The sequence below is a fragment of the Juglans microcarpa x Juglans regia genome, chromosome 4S (assembly GCF_004785595.1).
Source record: "Juglans microcarpa x Juglans regia isolate MS1-56 chromosome 4S, Jm3101_v1.0, whole genome shotgun sequence".
NCBI lineage: Eukaryota > Viridiplantae > Streptophyta > Magnoliopsida > Fagales > Juglandaceae > Juglans > Juglans microcarpa x Juglans regia.
The window spans coordinates 7797413-7819687 of record NC_054601.1 but is presented as its reverse complement, the minus strand read 5'-3'; the positions used below and the strand labels follow the sequence as shown (position 1 = coordinate 7819687).

At 35.2% G+C, this 22275-nt stretch overlaps 2 protein-coding genes, 2 long non-coding RNA genes and 1 other non-coding gene across 7 annotated transcripts; all 5 read left to right on the top strand.

The window, feature by feature from the left end:
* The first annotated feature begins 66 nt into the window (after positions 1-66).
* Positions 67-1131, top strand: LOC121263255. Its single transcript, XR_005940228.1, has 2 exons — positions 67-295; positions 773-1131. It is a non-coding gene; the product is annotated as an uncharacterized LOC121263255 (long non-coding RNA).
* Positions 1029-1131, top strand: LOC121263908. Its single transcript, XR_005940391.1, has one exon. It is a non-coding gene; the product is annotated as a U6 spliceosomal RNA (small nuclear RNA).
* A 267-nt stretch (positions 1132-1398) lies between these two features.
* On the top strand, positions 1399-4653 carry LOC121263249. The gene is made up of 2 exons (XR_005940223.1): positions 1399-1697; positions 4247-4653. It is a non-coding gene; the product is annotated as an uncharacterized LOC121263249 (long non-coding RNA).
* Positions 4654-6235: 1582 nt separating this feature from the next.
* Positions 6236-10724, top strand: LOC121262977 (probable serine/threonine-protein kinase PBL21). 3 transcript variants are annotated; one of them, XM_041165710.1, is made up of 7 exons: positions 6236-6994; positions 7148-7183; positions 7286-7464; positions 7918-8107; positions 9218-9609; positions 9936-10284; positions 10712-10724. In XM_041165710.1, exons 1-6 carry the CDS (start codon positions 6892-6894, stop codon positions 10242-10244), a joined length of 1209 nt encoding a protein of 402 aa, XP_041021644.1. In that variant the 5' UTR covers positions 6236-6891; the 3' UTR covers positions 10245-10284; positions 10712-10724. The 3 variants fall into 3 exon arrangements, with proteins under 3 accessions (XP_041021644.1, XP_041021642.1, XP_041021645.1); XM_041165708.1 differs by lacking the exon at positions 10712-10724 and having other exon boundaries at positions 9936-10472; XM_041165711.1 differs by lacking the exons at positions 6236-6994; positions 7148-7183; positions 10712-10724 and having other exon boundaries at positions 7375-7490; positions 9936-10472.
* A 6217-nt stretch (positions 10725-16941) lies between these two features.
* Positions 16942-21954, top strand: LOC121262959 (probable serine/threonine-protein kinase PIX13). The gene is made up of 6 exons (XM_041165681.1): positions 16942-17122; positions 17417-17763; positions 18880-19015; positions 19208-19344; positions 19455-19578; positions 20696-21954. Exons 1-6 carry the CDS (start codon positions 17047-17049, stop codon positions 21157-21159), a joined length of 1284 nt encoding a protein of 427 aa, XP_041021615.1. The 5' UTR covers positions 16942-17046; the 3' UTR covers positions 21160-21954.
* The last annotated feature ends 321 nt before the right edge of the window (positions 21955-22275 follow it).

Below are 22275 nucleotides of genomic sequence, written 5' to 3'. Positions count from 1 at the left end.
TTGAATCTTATTGATAGTGAAACATTTAAAAGATTCAATGAAAAACTAAGGGAAAATACGTGTTGTGTTGTGGACCAAGGTGGGTTTTAAGTGGCAAAGAGCAGAGACGAATTTGTAATGGTACGATTAATTATATTCTGAGAGATTTCCATTTATCTAAGAGTAAGTTGCTTTGTTGTAAATATCTTCAATTCTGGTGATGGATTTGGCTCTCAAGTTTATTAGAGTCGAATATCTTTGGAACCTGTATAACTACTGAAATTGCTAGTGCAATAGAAGAGCCGATCCATTCGAGGTAACAGAGGATAGATTCTTTTGGAACAAATGCATTCCAGCTTCCCTTTGCTATCCTTTAAAATCTGACATATACCTGACATATTATTTTATTTTAAGAGGATGTTTAAGATAAAAATTTTTGGGTAAGTCCGGCATAATAAAGGGTAAATCTATCCAGTCATATGATGTGATGTTATTAAAATTATTTACATAAACATTAATTATTAATGAATAGGATGAAGTATTATGCATTCTTATTTCAAAATTATCTCATATTTATCAAGATTATCTCGTTACGAAAATTATTTATACTGTTCTAGTGTGCAAGTTCTCTACGCTCTCTTTGAATATAAAGTAAATGTGGAATTTATATAAAAAAAATTTATTATTTTTTTAAAAAATATGTAAGACTTGTACATTTTAAGACTATATCTAACCTTACTTGTCTCGTAATTACTCATTTAAGATTACGTCTCCACTAATTCCCATCTTTCAGTGCAGAATCAATGTCCTTTTCTGGACTGAAGTACATTAAAGGCCACGAGAATTTCAACACTGGGAGTCTGGGACCAACTATAATGGGCCAGGCCCAAATAGCAATTGTTGAACTCTGTGTCAAAAAGGCCTGTCTCTTTAACGAGTAGAGACAGAACTACTAGTTACACAATGTAGTTGGGCGACGACGAGTCCCACATGGTTTAGTTACTACTGCGTAATTGTCTTTTTAAGGCAGAAGGAAGCAATAAAGGAGCGTCCCTTCGGGGACATCCGATAAAATTGGAACGATACAGAGAAGATTAGCATGGCCCCTGCGCAAGGATGACACGCACAAATCGAGAAATGGTCCAAATTTTTTTCTTTCCCTTTTCCCCGCGACCTTAAACTGCCTTGTGCTCGGAGTCGATTCAAACCTTGAAGCCCTGTTTTAATCACCGCATGACCTGGTTTACAGTTTTTTGAAGTTTCGGATGATTTTTCTTTCCGAAACTCGATTGAACATTCCCTGATTCCTACAGATACTGACGGAGATTTTGAAATCGGGGTGGTTGATATTATCGAATGTTAAAAGCTGTGATGAAATCATATTTGATAGCTCAGGATGCAGATTTGGGTGCGATTTAGGCGCCGACTCAAAAGCGAAAAAGTCTTTTCTCTGCCTTCGACCTAGACGACAGGGGTTGAGTTTTGTCTTCAGGTCCTGCTTTGTTGTGGGGTTCTTGTTCGTTCCTGAGAGACTTTCCCGAGAGAACTCAGGAGAAAATTTGAAAGTAAAACAGAGCTTGAGATTGAAAGTGGAGGAAACCGTAATGGTAGAGATCTGTACCTCGGTCCTCGAAGAAATCTTTCATGGCTTGTGATTAAGTTAGGGAGCTGTGCTTCAATCGGTCTTACCTACCTGGGTGCCTGTGATTCCTCAACAGGTTTGAATTCTGATTTTGCTAATTAAGTTCTTGTTCGCTGAAGTGGCTGGAGGTGTGTGTTTTGTTCTGTTTCTTGTTTCTTGTGGGGTTCATAGTGGTCTGATTTGGCTGAAAAAGCACTGCATTCGCCCTAGACAACAGTGTTTGAGGGTTTTTGTTCAGAAAATTCGTTGTTGTGGGGTTCTTAGTGGTCTGATTTGGCTGGGAAAGTACTGTGAAGATGGAGGAAATTGAGAATTGGTGGTGTGAATTGAATATGCCTGATGAAAGTATTAGAGAATCAGAGAGGAAGGGTGAGCGTAGTTTAGTAGGAAAGCTGTATATGGAACGGATGATTGGGAAAGGGGTGCTGGCAGCGACTTTGGGAAAAATCTGGAGGGTGAGTAAAGCAGCAATTTTCCAAGTTTGTGGTCCGAACTTGTTCATTGTTACATTTGCTACGCATGCTGATAAACAAAGGTGATGGATGAAGACCTTGGCTTTTTGACAACAGTTTATTAGCATTGAATGTGTTTGATGGACTATCTCCTCTGCATAAAATACGTTTTGATAGTGAACCATTTTGGATTCAGTTCCACAATATGCCGGTAGCTTGTATGAATAAAGAGTGTGGGAAGCAAATTGGTGGTTCACTTGGGAAGATAGTTGAAATGGATTTGCCAGAAGATGGTATTGGTTGGGGTCCTTATATTAGGGCTAAGATTGATATCTCTCTTACAAATCCTTTGGCCAGAGGTCGTACTATTTGTGTTCATGGGGAGAGGGTATGGATTCCCATAAAATATGAAAACTTGCCTCGTATATGCTTGGACTGCGGATGTATTGCTCACGGGTCTGAGGGGTGTGCTTTTCGATCGGAAGACAAGTCTGGGCAAAGTGCACGTTCAGATCAGTTTGGTTCTTGGTTGAGAGCAGATACAAATGCAATGAGAAGACCTCCTCTTCGCTATGGGTATACTTTGTCTCCTGAAGGTAGTGGGAGTAGTTGCACGGTGGTGAAGAAAGTTCCAGTGAAGGTGGGAATTTGCAGAGATGGTTGGAGTTTGGAATTAAACGAGAATAGTGGACAAAAACAAGGAGTTGTTACTGAAAAAACTGGACTGATATTGACAACAGTTGAAAAATGTGGAGAGGGTGAGTTGGAGAAGAACGTGGAAGGGAAGTTTGAAAGTCACTGGAAGATGGATAAGGTTGGTGATTTTCCAAACTGTGTAGAGCATGGAAGGAGGGGCTGGACTCGGAGGTTTTAACTAGGAAGGCCATCTCTGTAAATGTCAGTCCTATTATTCAACAAGAGGAAAGACAGTTGTGAGGAAGCAAACACTGGTCCCTGAGAAAGATCAGAATGAAGATATAGAAGTACCAACCTGTGCTCTTGTAGATGGTCATAATCAAACTCAGACCAGAGGGAAGTGGAAGAAATTGGCAACAGAAAATTCCTCTTCCTCCCCACCCCTCAATCTCTTAACAAAATCACCCACCCTCTCATCATCTCCATCATCAGCTAAAATTCTTTTCTTTGGGGATTGGCCTAATAGCAAGAAACTGTAAGGGAGAAGTTCTCTTTTCTCTATGTGCTGGTAAATATTTTACTGGTGTACCTTTTTTGGCTGAATGTAATTCATTATGGAGGGCTGTTGAGCTTTGTCAAGAGATGAATGTAAAAGATGTTATTTTTGAAGGAGATGCAAAGAATGTGATACAAGATGTTAAAGTTTGCAGGAAGGATTGTTCATGGGCGGGAGAAATTGTGGAAGATATCAGGTATGTTTTCTCAAGGAGATCTGACTGGTTGCTGGAGTTCACATATAGGGAAGGAAATGCTGCAGCACATTCCCTATCTAGGATGGTCTTACAGATGACAGGGGAAGTTATATGGATGGAAGAGGCACCACCTGATATTGAATCTGTTGTAGTGCAGGAGATGGCTTGTAATTGACTTTTTATGAGTTATAAGTGAGAATGAGTCTGGATTTCAAAAAAAAAAAAAAAAATCTGGTGATGACATCAAATTCTAGTTTGGTGTTTTCATTCACTTAATTGTGTTCCTCACGATTCAAGAATTTTCTGCAGTCAATGAATTATGATGTCGGGGCGTTCCAAGTATTTCAAGAATCTGTAGTCAATAAATAATACTGACAAGACTGAAGCTATCAATTTCATAAATTTTGACAACAATGAGAGGGAGAGAAAAACAGAAAACAGAAAACAGAACAGACTACAGAGAAAATGAGTAACAAGTTAGAGAAGATGGAAAGAACCAAAACTTGAAAATTGAAAGTAGATCTACTCTCTATGCTCATACTGTTAACTATGCTGATGAAGTTGTGGTGTCTAAAAAAAGAAAAAGAAAAATTGATTAGTGTTCATATATTGGAGTGCAACGGATATGTATTTCTTGGTTTCCTATCCTCTAGATTGGGTAACTTGTGCATTGTTGGGATTTCTCTGAAAGTATCTTTTGCAGTATGCTTTGTTTAGGTGGTTGTGTTCTGCTTTTGTTTCTTTCTGTAAATGTGTTTTCATGTGATTTTTGCTTTGTGAAACAGCCAAGTTCTTCCATGTGATCACGGACGAATAGTAGGATTTTTAATCCATACGATGTAATTCCTGCTGGCTCTGAAGTGCTGGTGCAAAAATGCACTCACTGCGTAGCCATTTCCTGGAAATGAGATGTTGGGACCTGAAGTTACATGTTAAACGATCAACCGGGAATGGTGTTGGGCTTGGTTTGGTCTAGAGCCGGGCTGGTGGTGTTTGAAGTCATATTGGTGGGAGGAGAGTCAAGAGTATGGATGCTGAAATACTAGATATGTGAGCTCTGAAGAAACTGTGTTTTGTAGTAAATTATATATATATATATTCCTCACCCCCAAGTTTTGAATTGATCTGTGGAGTTTTGAAGATAATGTCTGGAAGTTTAATAAATTCAGGAGTAATTTTATCTTTTTAATAACAAAATAGGATACATTGCAGTTACTTGGTGTTTTAACAAATTGCCAAGTTCAAAGAAATATTTTAAAAATTAAATGATAGTTTGGAGGGGTTGCACCAATTTTTTTGCCTTGGGAGAGTTTAGGAGATAACCTTCAATTCAGGATCATCCATGCGGGGGATATACTACAAGAATAATGCTATTGTGCCTCTTTAATTTGCCTTCTCATTTTGACCGCTCATGCATTTAAATTTTTTTTTAATAGTTAAATAAGTGATTATTAGTGTATTTGTTTTTTTTTAAATGTTTAAATATGTTTATAAAAAATGTTTGAAATAAAAAGCTAAAAAAATACAAAAGTACAATTTGTACTAAACAGCACACTGAATGGGCACATATAGGCGGCAGAGTAGCACCACTCGTACTACAATACCTAAGTTCTTTCACTTGAATGTGCCATGAATCTGGAATGTCCAGCCTTTTTTTACATTTTCTAAATTTTAAAATGCGCTTATGTTTTTGGAAGTTTTTGCTTTATTTTATAATTAACCAAGGACAACTAGGGACTTGAAAACACTGAGGGCTAATTTTGTTATACAAAATTAAATTATGTAATTTCATCTCATATAATCATTATAATTTTTTTAAACTCTCACATAAAATATAATAAATAATTTAAAATTTTCAAATTATAAAATAAAAATAATATTAAAAAATAATATTTAATAATATTTTATTCAACTTTCAATAAAATATCTCATCTTATCTAAACTGTGTAATCAAATAAAATCTCGATTAAGATAGCAGGACATGTTGGAGGTAATAGGATAGATAGAATTTTGTGAATATTAGTTAAATGTTTTGAATTAATAAATTTTATTAGATTTTAAAAAATGAAAGAAAAAAATAGATTCAAAATATTATAAAATTAAAAATTTGTCTTAATATTATTTTTATTTTGAGATTTCAAAATTTTTTATTATATTTTATATTTTGTTTAAAAGTTTATAAAATTATAATGATTAAGTATTGATTTAATAAAAAAAATTAAAGATTTAAAATTATAAAATATTTTATATTTAAATAATATTTGAGAAATAAATTACGTAAAACTCATACAGATATATAGGTGTCTAGACTCTAAACGAGCCAAGAAAGTAAAAGCAGAGTGGTCGTCGAACGTCACGTGGCTCTTGGGTTTCAATTCTCAATTCTGTCATTTTGCGAGGTCAGCCGCCAAAGTATTCTAGGCGGGAAGGAACCAGAACATCACGCAAATCGAAGCCGTTGACAACAAAAAAATAAACGGATCCAACGTCGGTCGCATAAAGCAGAGTCAGTTCGGTTTAGATCCGAAATGTCAATGTCAAACCTAGTAAGAAACAGCTCACGACCGAGTTCAAAACTGTAATCTCACCCAGGGGACCGTGACGTTTAAATGCAGCAGAAAAGATAATTGAAGGGCGAGGAAAAGGAACGGCCAGAAAGATATCAGAGTGAGCGGAACGGCGAGAGCGACCGGTCAATAATCACGCATAAACATCGATGCTGGCTGGTAATTATAATCACACGAGCAGAGAAGGCAGGCAAAGGAATTCAGCACTTAAAAAAAAAAAAAAATTTATAAAAATATACAAATATTCAGGTCCACATTTTCCGAAAGCAAAAGAGGAGATAGAGAGGCATAAACCAAAGGTTAAAATCCAGCTATTATTACAGTCGCCGCTAACTGTGCCGCTAAATTTGTGGCGCTCTATTTCTCTGTCTATCTGTGTTTATCTTTCTGTAAATTTTGCCGCAAGAAACTTAAACACATTTTCTTTTTGCCTTGTCCGCGTAATTTTAGTTTCGTTTTTTCTCCGTGTTTTCTTTTCCCGTTTTCCTATAACGTCATTTGCCAAGCCGACGGTTCTAGGACTTTCTTTTTGGGTAGTTTTATTTTCGTAAAATTTATTTGCTCTTTTTGTCTGTCTGTCCTTGTCTTTGTTTTTGTTCTATTTTTGAATGATATTTTACTTTGGGCTTGTATTTATTGGCTAATTTTTTTTAAGTACTATTATTTTTATTTGGTTGAGGGGCTTCTTGATCTCCCCAGTCCCCACCCCCTCTCAAAGCGCGTTATGTTCTGGGAATTTGAGATGGGTGAGTGGGGTGACAAATTTGTTTCAGGTGGTGGTTCACCGTTGATTTTAGCATTTTCTTTTACTGGTTTCTGTGTGCATTAGAGAGAGAAGGGGAAGGGGAAGGGGGAGAGAGAGAATGGTTTGTTTTTCTTGCTTCAGTCCTGGAGGAAATGGTGTGCGCAGGATTGAAATTGAGAATGGCACACGATCCGGTTCTCGGCACTCTGCTGATTCCGCAGGTCTGCGTGTGTATCTGTGTAGCTAAAGATTGGAATTTCCGGGTTCATTCAGACTAGTTTTATTAATAAATTTGATTTTATCGTATTCTATTGAATTATATTTAACAGAAACAATTTGCTAAATGTATTTTTTTCTGGGATATGGATATGCAGGTAGTGGGAGGGGAAAGAAGGACTCAGACGATAACGGTAAGGGAATCCGATCCACAGCGCTTGTTTGGAATTTGGGTTTTTCTTTTCAAGTTAAATCGTGAGAATGCTGGGAGTTGATTCGGGTGTTTAACATTTCAGTGAATGGGAAAGGGAAGGCGACTTTGAATGATACCGAGGGCAACAGCACGAGATGCAGTGGGGCGCGCAGTTTTACGTTTCTTGAGCTAGCAGCAGCCACGAGAGGTTTTAGGGAGGTGAATCTGATAGGGGAAGGGGGTTTTGGAAGGGTTTACAAGGGCCGCCTTGAGACGGGCGAGGCAAGCTCTGGTTCTGTTTACAACATGTGTGTTATTATCGGGATATTATGGAATTTGCATTTGCTTGCACGGAAATATAAGAATTAAGGGGAAATGGGTTTTAATATTTAGTTTAAATTGCTTGGGTAGGATACGAATCGCACCTATTTTTAATGTTAAGAACCTTACTTGCTCAAAATAAGGAATATGACACAGTTGGGTGAAATACACTCTCTTTCAAATTATATAGCTCTTTTCTCGCATTCAAATGTAGCCTTTGTTAAATTGATAGGTAGAGTATTATTAATTGCTGGGTTGTGAATCTCAGAACATATGGAAAGTATGTTATTTAAGTCAAAATTTCCTTTGATGGAAATAAATTTGTTATCAGCCATCCGGCTGCATTTTTTAATATGGGTGTGAGTTGAGTTGCTTTCTTGTATTTGTCATTAACCACTTGGTTTACATGTGCAGGTTGTTGCGATTAAACAACTTGATCATGATGGCGTCCAGGGATTTAAGGAATTCCTTGTGGAGGTTCTCATGTTAAGCTTGTTACACCATTCTAATCTTGTCACTTTGATTGGGTATTGCACTGATGGGGATCAGAGGCTGTTGGTCTATGAGTACATGCCAATGGGTAGCTTGGAAGATCATCTCTTTGGTATGTTAGATATGCATCTTTTACACTTTCTAATTGATTCTTTTACTTTATGTTTGTGCACCCTATATTTAGTACCTTTAACTTCTAAAACATATGTTGGATGAAAGGCTCCACCTTAGCACTTAACCTTAAGCAATAAGATGTGCAGGTCAAGAGAAATAGATGAATGAATTCCACGTTGAATGGCGTCTCCCTAAATAACCTAGTGGTGTTAAGCTAGAGTCTCACTGTTCAACAATGAAACTTTTTTTTGATAAGTAAACAAATTATATTACTCCAAGAATAGGCCTAGCCCAGTATATACAAGAGACAACCCTGACTAGGAGGGTGCCTTTTCGACAATGAAACTTGATTGAATATCTCCACCAAAAGAAAAGAAAGAGAAGCCTCGTCTCAAAGAAGTTTAAATAGAAATCAAATTCATTCATTTCTTTTCCAATGGAGTGCATCAACATTATAAATAGATACCTATTTATTAGATAATCTAGGAGATAGAGAAAATCAAGTAAGAAATAATACTAGAATAACGAAGTTAATCAACCAGCATTAGTAGTTGCAACTAGATGGAACTCCAGATAAGTGAGAAGTGAAATCACAGTTTTGCTGGAGTTGAACATCCTCTGCATCAAAAAGTGTGAGGGCTTTGTTTTCCTGTACTTTTTTCAAGTGTATATAGAGCCAGATAATGAGATTTTTTTTATTTTTTATTTTTTATAATTGAGCATGCTTTTATTGCTTTGTTGTTCTGCACTTGACATTATTTCTTTTACTGGAAATTTTGATTCTGGACGATCTTGGAAACTTTCATTCCTTAATTGCTATGAGCTCTTCTTTAAAAAAGGCTCAATGTTAGCAATCAAACAGGATTTGTTTCTCGACAACCTTGAGGATTGCAGCTTATTGTCATGTAGCTTATTGGTTTTTTTTCTTTCTTGTTAAATCCACTTATAGACTGCAAAGTTTTTAAAACTGGAAAATCCATTTTGGTGGGCGTGCAGTTTTTGAAATGCTAATTTCACAACTGGCGTACTATATTAATTACTCTGTGTGGTGGCACCTTATATTAATTACTCTGATTGAAGTGACTGATTATTCCTTTTCTGTATTCAGATCTGGACCCTAACAAAGAGCCACTGAGTTGGAATAGTAGAATAAAAGTTGCTGTTGGTGCAGCTCTGGGGCTTGAGCATCTCCACTGCAAAGCCAATCCCCCTGTTATTTACCGTGACTTAAAATCTGCAAATATCTTGCTGGACAATGATTTCAATCCGAAGCTCTCGGATTTTGGGCTTGCTAAACTGGGACCTGTTGGTGACAATACTCATGTTTCAACCAGAGTGATGGGAACGTATGGTTACTGTGCCCCAGAGTATGCGATGAGTGGCAAGTTGACCCTTAAATCTGATATATATAGCTTTGGTGTGGTTCTGTTGGAGTTGATCACTGGCCGGAGGGCAATAGACTGCAGTAAGAAGCAGGGAGAGCAGAACCTAGTTGCCTGGGTGTGTTAACTTTCTCTCTTCTCCCCTGTAGCATGTCAGTCGTGTAGTTGTCCCCCCCCATTTCCCATTATCTTTATAAGTTCATGTCCAAGAATTATTAAGCGTGTATAATTTGATATTTGCTCTAGCTAGATCGATATTTACTGCTAGACTCTCTGAATGAGTTGGGTGATTGGGGTCCAATTCTGTTATTCTGTGATGATAAATATGCACTTGCTGCCTTAGGAGTTGTGTATCCCATAAAGTACAAAGCTATTGTTTTTGGTGACTCTTTTCTATAACCTTGTATTTTTGTTTTTGTAATATTTACACTTTTTGCATTGCAGTCTCGTCCATTTTTGAGGGATCGAAGGAAATTCACCCAATTAGTTGATCCTTTATTGCAAGGGCGCTTCCCTGTTCGTTGTTTGCGTCATGCAATTGCCATTACTGCAATGTGTCTTCAAGAGCAGCCAACTTTCCGCCCTCTTATTGGTGATATTGTTGTAGCGCTTGAGTACTTGTCCTCTCAGAGTAACACTTATGAAGTCCATAATAGCCGAATCCGCAGTTCCCTGCCTCGATCATCCTCGCAACAAGACAGTGATATCTTTTCCCATGAATCGGATTATCGAAGAAGTGCGACTTCTGTTTAAACATCGGTGGGCAGAAGCTGCTGAAATTATTTGATACTGTAAGGCACCAATTCACTCACTATTGGATTTGAAAATTTCAAGATGTTGTAAGAAATAGGGGTGAACAGAAACCGACCGGCCGCGTCAGAAACCGGCCGGCTGGCGTGTGGTGGAAATTTGAAGGAACTGACGTTCAGTGGTGGTCTCAGTTTAAAGCTGGACTGGACTGCTGAACCGGCCGATAAAATAACACTTATAAGTATACAAAACTGTCAAAACATAATGGAAATGACGGGTGTTGTTTTATTCAAAACGTATGAAAAAAAATATGTATGAAATGACACCATTCCACTTAAGTGGAACGGCATCGTTTCGAGATGGAGTCGTCTTCTTCCCCGATTGAATTTCACTCCTCCACAACACTCTCTATTCTCTTAGAAGAAGCTCGTCGTAGGGGAACTGAACACCGACAGTGAACCACCGGCCGGTTTTTCTTCTTCTCATTGACCAGTTATGGTCGGTTGGTCCTCCATTTTTTCAGACGTCGGTCGGCGTTGGTTTTACCCAAAAACTGTACCCAAGGCATCGGTTTTCACCCCTAGTAAGAAAAGAGGAACTAAAAATGCTTATTTGTGCTGTTTACCAGAGCATGTAGTAGGAAGCTCCTCCCATTGATTGCAGAGATACTGCAACTACCCTGCCGCTCCCACCCCCATAAATTTCAGAAGAAGCTATTGATTTCCATTGTTTTATTTTAAAGTCCAATAATCATATTCATGCTAGGAGTCATCTTTTTGTTACATTTTTTTGGGCAACTGGGAAATGAAACCTCCTAGGGGGTTCGAGCTTTGGATGTCCTGCAATTTCCATACTTGGGCAAGTGAAGCGGCCAACTGGCCTAAGGGTCATCAGCCTTTTTGTTACATGTTCATTCATTCATTCATATGATCATCATCAACATAAAATATACCTTATGTAAATCTTTGGCAAGTCTTTTAGCTTTTCTTTATCTTTATTTAGCATCTTTGTTTCCCTGGTAATTATTAACCAAACAAGTGAATCTAGCATTCCATTAAATCTTCTGTGTATGCTTTTTAACCGCCATGAGGCATGCTTATGCAGCATTTCATTTATGGTTTAGATCTATGCGGTTCAATGTCTCTATAGTCTTATATTAGCTACCTTTTGACCCACTATGTTAGGTCTTCTTTGGTAATTGGACACCAATCACTAGGTTGTGTGCTGTTTCTGGAAGAAAGAAAAGGGGGTGGGCACTCGAGTGATTCCAGTTATACAGTGCCTCTGTTATGAATGTGGGCAGTAATCATTGGAGTCACTGCACAAAGTAGCCCTACCCTTCTATAATCTAATACTGTTGTGTGGGGCATGTATGTTTAGCATTAAAATGACACTCTAATGACTAGGTTTCCTTAATCATTTTTGAGAAAACTGAGATCTAGGCAGGAGCCCAAGTGCCCTTAATTTAGTATCTAAATGGCATTCTATTCTGAGATTTACTTTGGAGGTGGCAGAGTTGCCACACATATCTATCTTTGCAAATCATATTCACATGAATTTGGTATTATCATGCAAATAAAATTCATTTATGAACTCCTTTTAGTACATGTGTCAATTTATTTCCTTCTCTGATACTAAGTAGATAAGATTATGGAATCTGCATCCTGATATGTGTGCTTCACCATGTGTGCTTGCAGGTTTGCTACCTTGTGAAACTTGAAGGAGGAGAAGAAAATGAAATCCATTTGCAATGTAATAACATATAGAAAAATTCTATTCATCATCTATTTTCTCATTATCCTCTCATCATCCCATGATGTGGCATTTGATAATCATATAGAAAGAGGAGTTCAACAGAAGGAGCAAAATAAGGTCATCTCGAGATAAAGGGGTTCTCCTTTTCGTCAAGAGTAATTACACTGTAGATTCTTTGATATTATATGAAAGTAAGAAAATAGGAAGGCCGTGGGGAGCTGCCAAATGCTTGTTTTCGACCTCGAATTGGCGCTGTCGTGCTTAGCTATGGATGATCAGAGGAAAAGATTGGAAGAACCTATAATCTTATATTGTTTGCTTGGAACAATATGGGTTCATCCTTAAGCTTTGAGCTAATCAGCTATTGTCCAGATTCTTGAGTATACCATGTATAGGAAAAAAGAAGCATCATATCATATGTCGTAAAAAAGAGAATTTTATCTTGAGGCATTTCGTTGTTGCAAATGTAATGAGGGGAACTCTTAAGGAAAGAACTATGTTTCCAAGAACTAAATGAAAGCAATGCTATTTGTTATCTTCCGTTCACATTTTAAATGATTTTCTATGTGAATTATTTAAATAATAATTCCTTAAAGATAAATGGTACAAATGAGCCTTACATCATGCATCTCTTCTTATTTAACATGTGATTTGTCATTTTATTTAAATACACACATATTTAAGCATTAAATATTAAAAATGACAAATCACTCATTGATTAGGTGGAAGTATGTAGTCAGGCCTTATTTGAATAGTGAAAGTATTTCATCTCATCTAATCATTACAATTTTTTCATATTTTCACAAAAGATATAATAAACAGTTCAATTTTTTCAAATATCAAAACAATAATAGTATTCAAAAATAATATTCTAGGAATATTTTATTTAACTTTTATATAAAATTATTTCATCTCATCTTATTATCCAATCCGCACCTAAGACTTCCACATATATTATTTTCAAAAAATATTTTTTATTTAGAGAATTCAACCCATTTTGTCCCACTCATTGGTTTTTTGTTTTTTTTTCCCCCCTGGAGGCTAGGGGTATGGATGTTCCAATAGTTACTCATTAGTACTACCTTCTCATTGTTTCTATCTTTAAAGTTTGTCCTCACTTCCCTGTAAGACAATAGGTTTTGTTCCTTGTGTTGGTTGAACACAGGTTGCTTGTGTCATTTTAAGGACAAGGGAAATCTTAGGACGGCAACACTTCTTCTGGGTAGTTTACCACATAAAAAGGACAAATGCCATTAAAGTAGGCTTATTGACGTAAACATAGCAATCAATCTAACATGGGAAAATCAAAATTTGTTGAATTATATGGCTTCTTTTATAAACTCATCTCGAGAAATGATACTTTCGGTCATAGAATTCGTAAACATCGCGTACTTTTTTTTAAAAAAATAAATAAATATAAGATTCATATAAAAATAATAATTTTGTAATAATAAATTTCTCTTTTTTAAAAGAAGTGTATAACACTTATAGTCTTATATAATCTATGACTGTATTTAACATTATTCACATGATATTAAATGATTTAAAAATCTTATATTATTTTTTATTTATCAGCCAATTATCTGATACCACGTCGATAATAAAAAGAAGATTAATATATAATTTGCCCACGGCCCTTTGGAATGTTGCATTGTTATGGCCTCATTTGTTTGTTAATTTTGTTTAGATAATGGGAAAATACTGTTTGGCCTGCAAAGAGATGAGACATCATCATCAATCCTTTGAAACTGTGAAACAATAACTAAGAACGTAGGAAGATGATATCGTCAGTTATCTGGAAAATGATGTATTCCAGCATATGTACAGCTTCAAGGAATGACAACAGCTAGCCTGGATCTACTAATTTAATCACATTTCTAATGTGGCTGCTTTTTTGGCAACGACTTTTTGTGTATAAATCATTTTCAATTTATTTATTCTCAAATACCAATCCTACTCAATATCTCAGAAGTTTCTTCCACTTAAACGTGATGTATCTTTACATATATGCGTAAAGAAATTTTATAAAATTAAATCTATAAATTGATATAATTTTATATGATACGTTAGATTTATTTTATAATAAAAAAAATTTACAATATAAAATTTGACATTAACTTACACTAATTTGTGAGTTTATTTTTATAAATTTTTTTTTTTATTAAAGCATTTCTCTTATATTTTTAGACAATCTCACACCCAAACGTCCAACATCAATAGTTATAGATATCTATCTCCAAGATAATGATAGGTTTACTCCTTCTTACCACTCATTTACTACTCTCTTTATTTATTTTTACTTAATAGTTAAGGAATTGACTATTAGTGAAGTTGTATATTTTTTAAATTTTTTATTAATGATTAAGGATGCTAAAAAAAATATTTAAAAGAAAATAATAAAAACATAAAAATTTCAAATACTCTACAAAATAGTAAAAGAGTGATAAGAAGATAATAAGCTTATCATTATCCATCCTCCCTTGTACCCATATGTTCTAAAGTTGTATACTACTTGAAATATCAAATGTCTAAAAAAAGTAGATTCCACTGAAGTTTACCAACCCTTTGTTTTCACTGGGTGGAGGGGGTTCGGAGCTTAGGCTTCGACCACTTCCTCCCCTAGCCAGCCCCAGAGGCTTTTCAATGAATATAGTTTGTTGTCTGTCTTTTTTTCCTAACTTTATCTAGTTTTCTCTCCTTAGCGCCTATCCTCCCCAATCTACTACATTTCGACAACTTCCAACCAACACGTGACGCCAGTTTAGCTTCTATGGTCGCTGATCTTCATGCTCGCAGAAGAAGAATGTGCTTCTGCTCGACGAGTTCGAGGCACGCGCGACTATAGCCGTGCAGTTTTTTCAGTCACAACTGCGTACCAGAAGGGCTTTGGTGGCCACACTAGTTTCAGAGGCCTCAGATCCTTCAGATCTACTCGTCCGTTTATCTCCTTAGGTGGTGCGTATCCTACACGCGCTGCCACCTCCTGTGTTGGTCTGTTGCTGTCGACTCGACTTAGATTCCGACTGCTCTATGTTACTATTTTTCCTAATTAGTGATCTTGTAAGAGGGATCGTGGATCTCTCTAAAAATCCACTTCAGAGAATATGTGACAGTGCACCCACCACTTTTAACTCTTCTAGCAGAGAAACTACCGTTCCCTTGTTCTCTTTTTTACGAATACTTTTCCGTCTTTATTTAAGATGGCGTCCTTTTGTAGGACAGGGATATGGATATAGATTAAGATATTGGTCCCAAATAAACCTCACCTCCTCCTTATGTATCACTATTTTACACTATTTTTTATTGCTTTGAGACGATTGTTGGGAACCCCACCCCCTCCTCATGTATCACCTTTCCTATTTAATGAAATTAACTTGCTAACAAAAAAAAAAAAAAAAAAATTCTAAAAGGTTGGACTAAAATTAATCAATGAGTTCCATTCAGCACGATGTGTCTAGATCAAATGGCTCCAAGCCCGCCATGTGTTCGGCATTCATGGGCCATAATTAAAAGAGGCGCTTTAAAAAAAGGTTATTTTCCACATTTTAACTATCTATTAATGAAATAAACTGACTTAATTAATGAAGTGTCAATCCGAGATGAGAAATTCTAAAAGTTTTCATAATTTTATTTTTAAATATTATTTAAATACAAAATATTTTTTAATTTTTAATTTCTTTTATCTAATCATTATAACTATTACAATTTTTAAAATAAAATACAAAAATCAATACAATTTTTTTCAACTTTCAGAATAAAAATTATATTAAAAAGTTATATTTAAATAATTTTTTAACTTTATAATATATTTATTCAATATTTTCTCTCTCATTTTTTAAAATCTAATAAAACATATTAAATCAAATTATTTTATTATTATTTACAAATTATTTTACTATTATTTTCACAATACATTTCACGATAACATTGACAGATACGTTGGACTTGGCTCTCCATGTTCACACTGTTTATATATGTGTATATGCATGTATTATACGAAGTCCTCCTTCACTTGTTGACAGTGTCTTGTTTTTTTTGTTCACACTGTTAATTTGACTTAAATGTGCGTTGAATATAATCTGTTTTATTTGAGAAATATATTATGCCTATAAAAAATAAAAAATTAATTTATAACTAGACGTGACCTAATATGACGCATGCATCATGTTATAAATTACGTTAATTTATAAGCTTTTTTTTTTAAAATCTCGTTGAGGCTTAATATATCTATTTATTTAAACAATATTGGCACTCCTTCACTAAATACAAATCAATGAAAAATATTCAGGTAATTAGGTCATGGACCAATAAATGCAAGCATGCATGACCTACCAAACTTGACTAAAATTGTCACTAAGTTTTATAGGTTTATAAAAACGAAAATATTTAAAAAATAATAATTTAAAATCATAAAATATTTTCCAAATATAACAATTGAAACGTAGTTCCAAGATTCATTTAAAGAGTCAAAACTTATTTAAAAAAAAAAAGAGTAAAAACTTTAGTATTTAAATTAGTTGTAACAGAAAATTAATTAACGGCTAGATTTGATTGATAAAATTGTCAAATCTAAGAAAAATAAAATGATAAATTAATTTATCAGATTTTTTTTATTATTATGTAATTTTAGAATGTGTAAGTTCTATGTATTTTTTTTATAAAAAAAAAGTCTGCCGTTAAAATAATTTTTTTTATGTAAATTTCAAATTAATTATTTTTTTAAAAAAATAAGTGTGCGGAAAATTGGTTTTAGATAAAAAAGAGAGAGAGAGAGATAGGCTTGTGGGGGCGAGAAAGAGCATAAAACGCGGTGGGAGTAATAGTAAACGACGTAAACGAGAGAGAGAGAGAGAGAGAGAGAGAGAGAGAGAGGTGATCCAATAATGAGAAGGTCCAAGTCTCTGCACCATACACCAGTTTTCTGTCGGCTTGGTTCCTTCGTCGCTCTTTCCTCTTTAGGGGAACCAACTTGGAAACCACGGTACATAAAAACATATATATCGCTGCATTGAGATAGACTTGAAGCCCCAAAAAAGACAGAGTAATCGTCATGGGAAACTGCTTTGGAGCTCCGGTAAACAACCACAGTAGTACTCCAAGCACCACCAAATCTTCAACCCCAGCTGGTACGTATCCTTATACCTGTGCACCAACCTATTATCCCTAGCTAGCTTTCTCCTTCATCCTTCCTTCTATCTTCTCTTGGATTCCTGGCTTTCTCTAGGGTTGCCAAGAAAACCCAAGTCAAAGATTATCAAAGCAAACTGATCAAGGTCGGGCTTAGCTCTTGTGTTTTTCTTTCTCTGATCTCTAGGCTGTCTGCCGTGTCTATTTTGTTGTTTCAGAAGTCATTATATTCAAGGTAGCTTTTTAAAGTAACCTTGTTATTAACTTAAGGCATGGTTTTTTCCATGATGCAGAAACACTAAAAAATATTGGCAAACAAAGTGGTACGACACCAAGCAACAGCAATGCGACGCAAAGCAGCAACGTCTTCGTGGAAAGAACCTTGGGTGAAACCGCTCAGGCCGCCGGACGGGTCATAACGCCCAATCTGAAAGTGTACACTCTGGACGAGCTGAAGAGTGCAACACGAAATTTCAGACCGGATACGGTGCTAGGCGAGGGAGGGTTTGGAAGGGTTTTCAAGGGTTGGGTCGACGAAAACACGTACGCGCCGTCCAAGGTCGGCGTCGGACTAGCCGTTGCCGTAAAGAAATCGAAGCCCGACAGCGGTCCCCAGGGCCAAGGGTTGCAAGAATGGCTGGTAAGTTTAATCGTCTGCGTTTCCTGTTTCAATACCATTGAATCGGAAATTGAATAAAAAGTACCACACTGTCTAATTTCTATTTATTCCTAGAGTTGGGGCCATTCAAAAGAAGTGGCTTCGAGCGTTCACATAAATTCATTTTTTTTTTCTAATTTCTTTCCATCCCAACTAATAATTGGGGAGAAAATATGCAAATCAGCATATATAACTGCAGCACACCATGTACTTGCTGAATTTAAAAAAAAAAAAAAAAATTTCATGTGAACTGTACGGAGAGTGCGGCACTCTTGATTGGAAGGCCCACCCGGACGGATTCTTCTGTATTTGTGAACTTTCCATGTGGAACTTTTTTGGATGTTTTATTGAATGGTTGAAGCTTGACCGATTCTTTGAAACATTGACCTGGCTTGGTTTTGTTACATATAGAGTACGTTTAGACGTTGAAGTGGGTAAAATTGAGTTGATAAAATATTATTATTTTTATTTTAAAATTTAAAAAAGTTAGAATTATTTATTATATTTTATATTAATATTTAAAAAAATTATAATAATGAATTGAGATGAATTGTGTTTCTAAATAAAGCTATAATCAGTCGGTCGTAGATTATAAGTATCGTATAATCTAAAGAGTAAGATTTATTTTTAAAAAATTAATTTTTTTTTCATCTTATATTTATTCATTTTTTTTTTAAATATTACTCAACGGTTTACTCATTTTATAACTATAAATATTATTTATTTTTTTTATCTTTTCCATGGCATTTTCTTGTGCGGATAATGAAGGGACGAAGGAAATTTGTGGGTTTTGAAGTAGAAATAGTTCCCTGATTTTCACAAACAATATGCCGCCATTTGTTTTTCCATAAAAAGATGAGCAACATGACTAGAGCGATTTTTATTTCTTTCTTTTGGAACTTTCCATGTGTTTGTGTTGAATCAGCTTAGGAATTTTGATGCTCTACATTAGGCCTTGAAATCCCAAAAGTGCATTTTCCCAATTACCTAAAGCTTTTCTTTTGGGGTTAATTTGCATGCTGGGGGATTTGTGTCAAAACATTATCTGTTGACGGTGCTGATGATCGAATTTGATTACCTGTATTTGTGGGTATGCAGGCTGAGGTGAAATTCTTGGGGAAGTTCTCTCATCCCAATCTAGTTAAGCTCCTGGGTTATTGTTGGGAAGATAAACAATACCTTCTTGTCTATGAATACATGCAGAAGGGAAGCTTGGAAAACCATCTTTTCAAAAGTAAGAATTCATATTTTTAAAGAGGTTTTTCTGTTTTTCTATTTGTAAATCGGTATAGATGTCGGATTCCTTATTCATTGCTAACATGGCCTACTACGTCAGCAATGACATGTCAGCAATGAAAAAGATGTGTCATATATGTCGGATTGCAAACATGTTTTTAAGATCCATCTGTTTGCATTTGTGTTACAGGAGCTCCGGAACCACTTCCATGGGAGACGAGGCTAAAAATAGCAATAGGAGCGGCTCAAGGGCTTTCTTTCCTGCACACAACAGAAAACTCAGTAATCTACCGAGATTTCAAGACTTCGAATATATTGCTGGATGGGGTGAGTGAGCTTTCCCGCTTGTGACTTGAAAAGCCACTTGAACAGAGAGAGGGGGCTTTAATTTTCTAAGACCATTACTTATTACTTTGCTTCGAATTTCTTATTTTCAGGACTATAATGCAAAGCTTTCAGATTTTGGGCTGGCGAAGTTGGGCCCAGCTAGTGGCCACTCGCACGTGACAACGCGTGTCATGGGCACTTACGGTTATGCAGCTCCCGAATACATTGCAACCGGTAATAGTAATACTGAATTTTCAGTACAATAATACTTCCAAAAAAAAAATTAAAAAAAAAAACTTTATCTTCTTGATCTATAGCTAATAATGATTAGATTATCTATAATTTTTATCTGACACAAATTATTTCTGATTCTAGGCTCTAGATTTTTAATCTAAATATAATATATATATATATATATATAATTTTCTGGAGTCTATTTAAACTAGAAAATTTTTACTTGTCATCTCTTATACCACACACCAATATGTGATTTATTATTTTTATCATTTTATTTAAGCACGAATAATACTATACATCACACTCTCATCCTATTTTGATCATACTAAGTAGTATGTGACATATTTATCACCATTAGATGATAAAGAAGAATATAATAAATGATCATTTAATGGTAATAAATGTACCATATTATATTTAGTGGGATGAAAGTGAGATGTAATATGGTGTATAGAATTTTCCTTTAAGCACATATATTATTATTGATGTGTAAATATGTGTATTTAAAAATGAAAAATCATATGTTAGTGTGTGGTGTGTGATGTGTAGATGATAAATATCATTTTTCTTTTAAATAATATCTTCTCGATGACAAGATGTGCATAGTAATCAATTAATAAATTGTTTTTTTATCCTAAAATTATAACTATATGATAAGAATTGTAATTTTAATAAATTCCCCTCTGAGTGTAGACCCAAAACTCCCTCGAGGGGTGAGGACTAACACGTTGCACATTCAACTTAAATCAGAGTTGTAATAAGAATTAATCACTGACCTGATGTACTTGTGATGAAAAAATTATATAGATTTTAATATATCTTTAATGAGTAAACGTATCAATTTTTAGCATTTGGCTTATATCATGTTAAAAAGTTATTGAATATATCCTGTTTGAAAAATGAATGAACAAGATTACTTTTAAGTGAAAAAACAAGATTACTTTTGAGATGTAATTTCAAGTTGATATCAGCTACGTACATACGCTAATAAATAAAAATAAATTCAAACTATTTAGGTTCTCTTTAGATAATAAGATGATATAATATAGTTTTCGATAAAAGTTAAAAATAGAAGGTTGAAATTATTTTCCTTACATGTCACGCTACTCAACAGGTCATTTGTACGTAAAGAGTGATGTGTACGGATTTGGAGTGGTGTTGCTGGAGATGCTTACAGGCGAACGGGCTCTCGACCCACATAGAGCCAATGGTTTGTCGAGCTTGGTGGAATGGACTAGACTGTCTCTCTCCGAGAAGAGGAAACTCAAGAAAATAATGGACACAAAGCTATGCGAATATTACCCACTTGAAGCTGCATTCCAAGCAGCGCAACTAATACTAAAATGTCTAGCATCAGACCCCAAACATCGTCCATCCATGGAAGAAGTATTGGAGGAATTGATAAAGATCAGCGCCATTGAGATGACAGCAAAAGAGAAAAAAACTTACATCGCAAAGCATGGTGCCAACAGACACCAAGATCAGGAGCAGACCAAAAACCATCGGGTCTCTCCCAATCACCAAAAGCATGCAGGCGTTTACGGTGGTGGAGGTACTAGATCAGCTTATCATCTCTAGTTAGTGAATGCATGGCTTACACATGAGAAGTGATATTTGCAATTATAGAATGCACAAGCGTCACACATTCATTTTAAAAAAAAAAGTAAATATGATCTTTCTTTTAATAATAGACCAACTATTTTTCAAAAGGCGTGTGTAATATTTGCACAATCTATACATGTATCTAGTATTACTCTTTACATATTATTTAACATTTGTACTTCTCTCTTTTTTTTTTTTGAGGCGGGACTTAGTAATATAGCATGCAGCTTTGAGTTTTTATTTTTGTGTAAAGATAATAAAAATTACAAGAGATTACAGAAAATGCAGTTAAATACACTACTTCATCCTTATAAAGAATTACATGCATGGGTATTTCAAACTTTAAAACATCTCCCATTTGAATCTAATCCTTCAGGAGCCCATATCTTCTTTAGATGCCAGATTTAGGCCCTGTTTGTATAGTAAAATAAAATGAGATGATTTTAGATGAAAGTTGAATAAAATATTGTCAGAATATTATTTTTTAACATTATTATTATTTTGAAATTTGAAAAAGTTGAATTATTTATTATATTTTGTGTGAAAATTTGAGAAAAATGTAATGATATGATGAGATGAGATGAGATGAAACCGTTTCTGTATCCAAACGGGGGCTTATTTTCACTAGCAATTAGCATGTGCAGATAAAAAAGCACTCTCGGCTTTGGGTTGTGTTAATTTCTCTGCTGCAAAAGGTCGAGGGCCAGGGCATATTATAATGTGTTACATCATTGAGATTTATCTTTCAAATCAAATTATATCACGTAGATAGTATATGGTGTAAAAACTTTTAAATAGAATTATTTTTCATGCTATTGGTGATAAGCAAATAGAACAATTAGAAAGGAAATAGGATATTAAAAACAAAAACAAAAACTTGTAAGTTATCAAAGTTCAAAACTTTCTTAGTGTGTATGAACGTTCATGGTGGGTTTGCCCTCAAACACTAAGGCTGAGTTTGGATGGTCAGATACTCTCAACGCTTCTTAGATAACTTTGTACTGATGAGAAGTATTTTACATCCAAATGCCCTTCGCACACATTTCTCGTACACCCCAGAGACTTCTCTCTCCCTCCCTCTCTCTTCGCACC

Bases quoted from the DNA above. Each gene is read 5' to 3' on its own strand.
- LOC121262977 (XM_041165710.1), top strand. From the start codon at position 6,892: ATGGTTTGTTTTTCTTGCTTCAGTCCTGGAGGAAATGGTGTGCGCAGG. The intron at 6,995-7,147 runs GTCTGCGTGTGT...ATGGATATGCAG, and splicing joins GCACTCTGCTGATTCCGCAG to GTAGTGGGAGGGGAAAGAAG. The intron at 7,184-7,285 runs GTAAGGGAATCC...TTAACATTTCAG, and splicing joins GAAGGACTCAGACGATAACG to TGAATGGGAAAGGGAAGGCG.
- LOC121262959 (XM_041165681.1), top strand. From the start codon at position 17,047: ATGGGAAACTGCTTTGGAGCTCCGGTAAACAACCACAGTAGTACTCCA. The intron at 17,764-18,879 runs GTAAGTTTAATC...GTGGGTATGCAG, and splicing joins AAGGGTTGCAAGAATGGCTG to GCTGAGGTGAAATTCTTGGG. The intron at 19,579-20,695 runs GTAATAGTAATA...GCTACTCAACAG, and splicing joins TCCCGAATACATTGCAACCG to GTCATTTGTACGTAAAGAGT.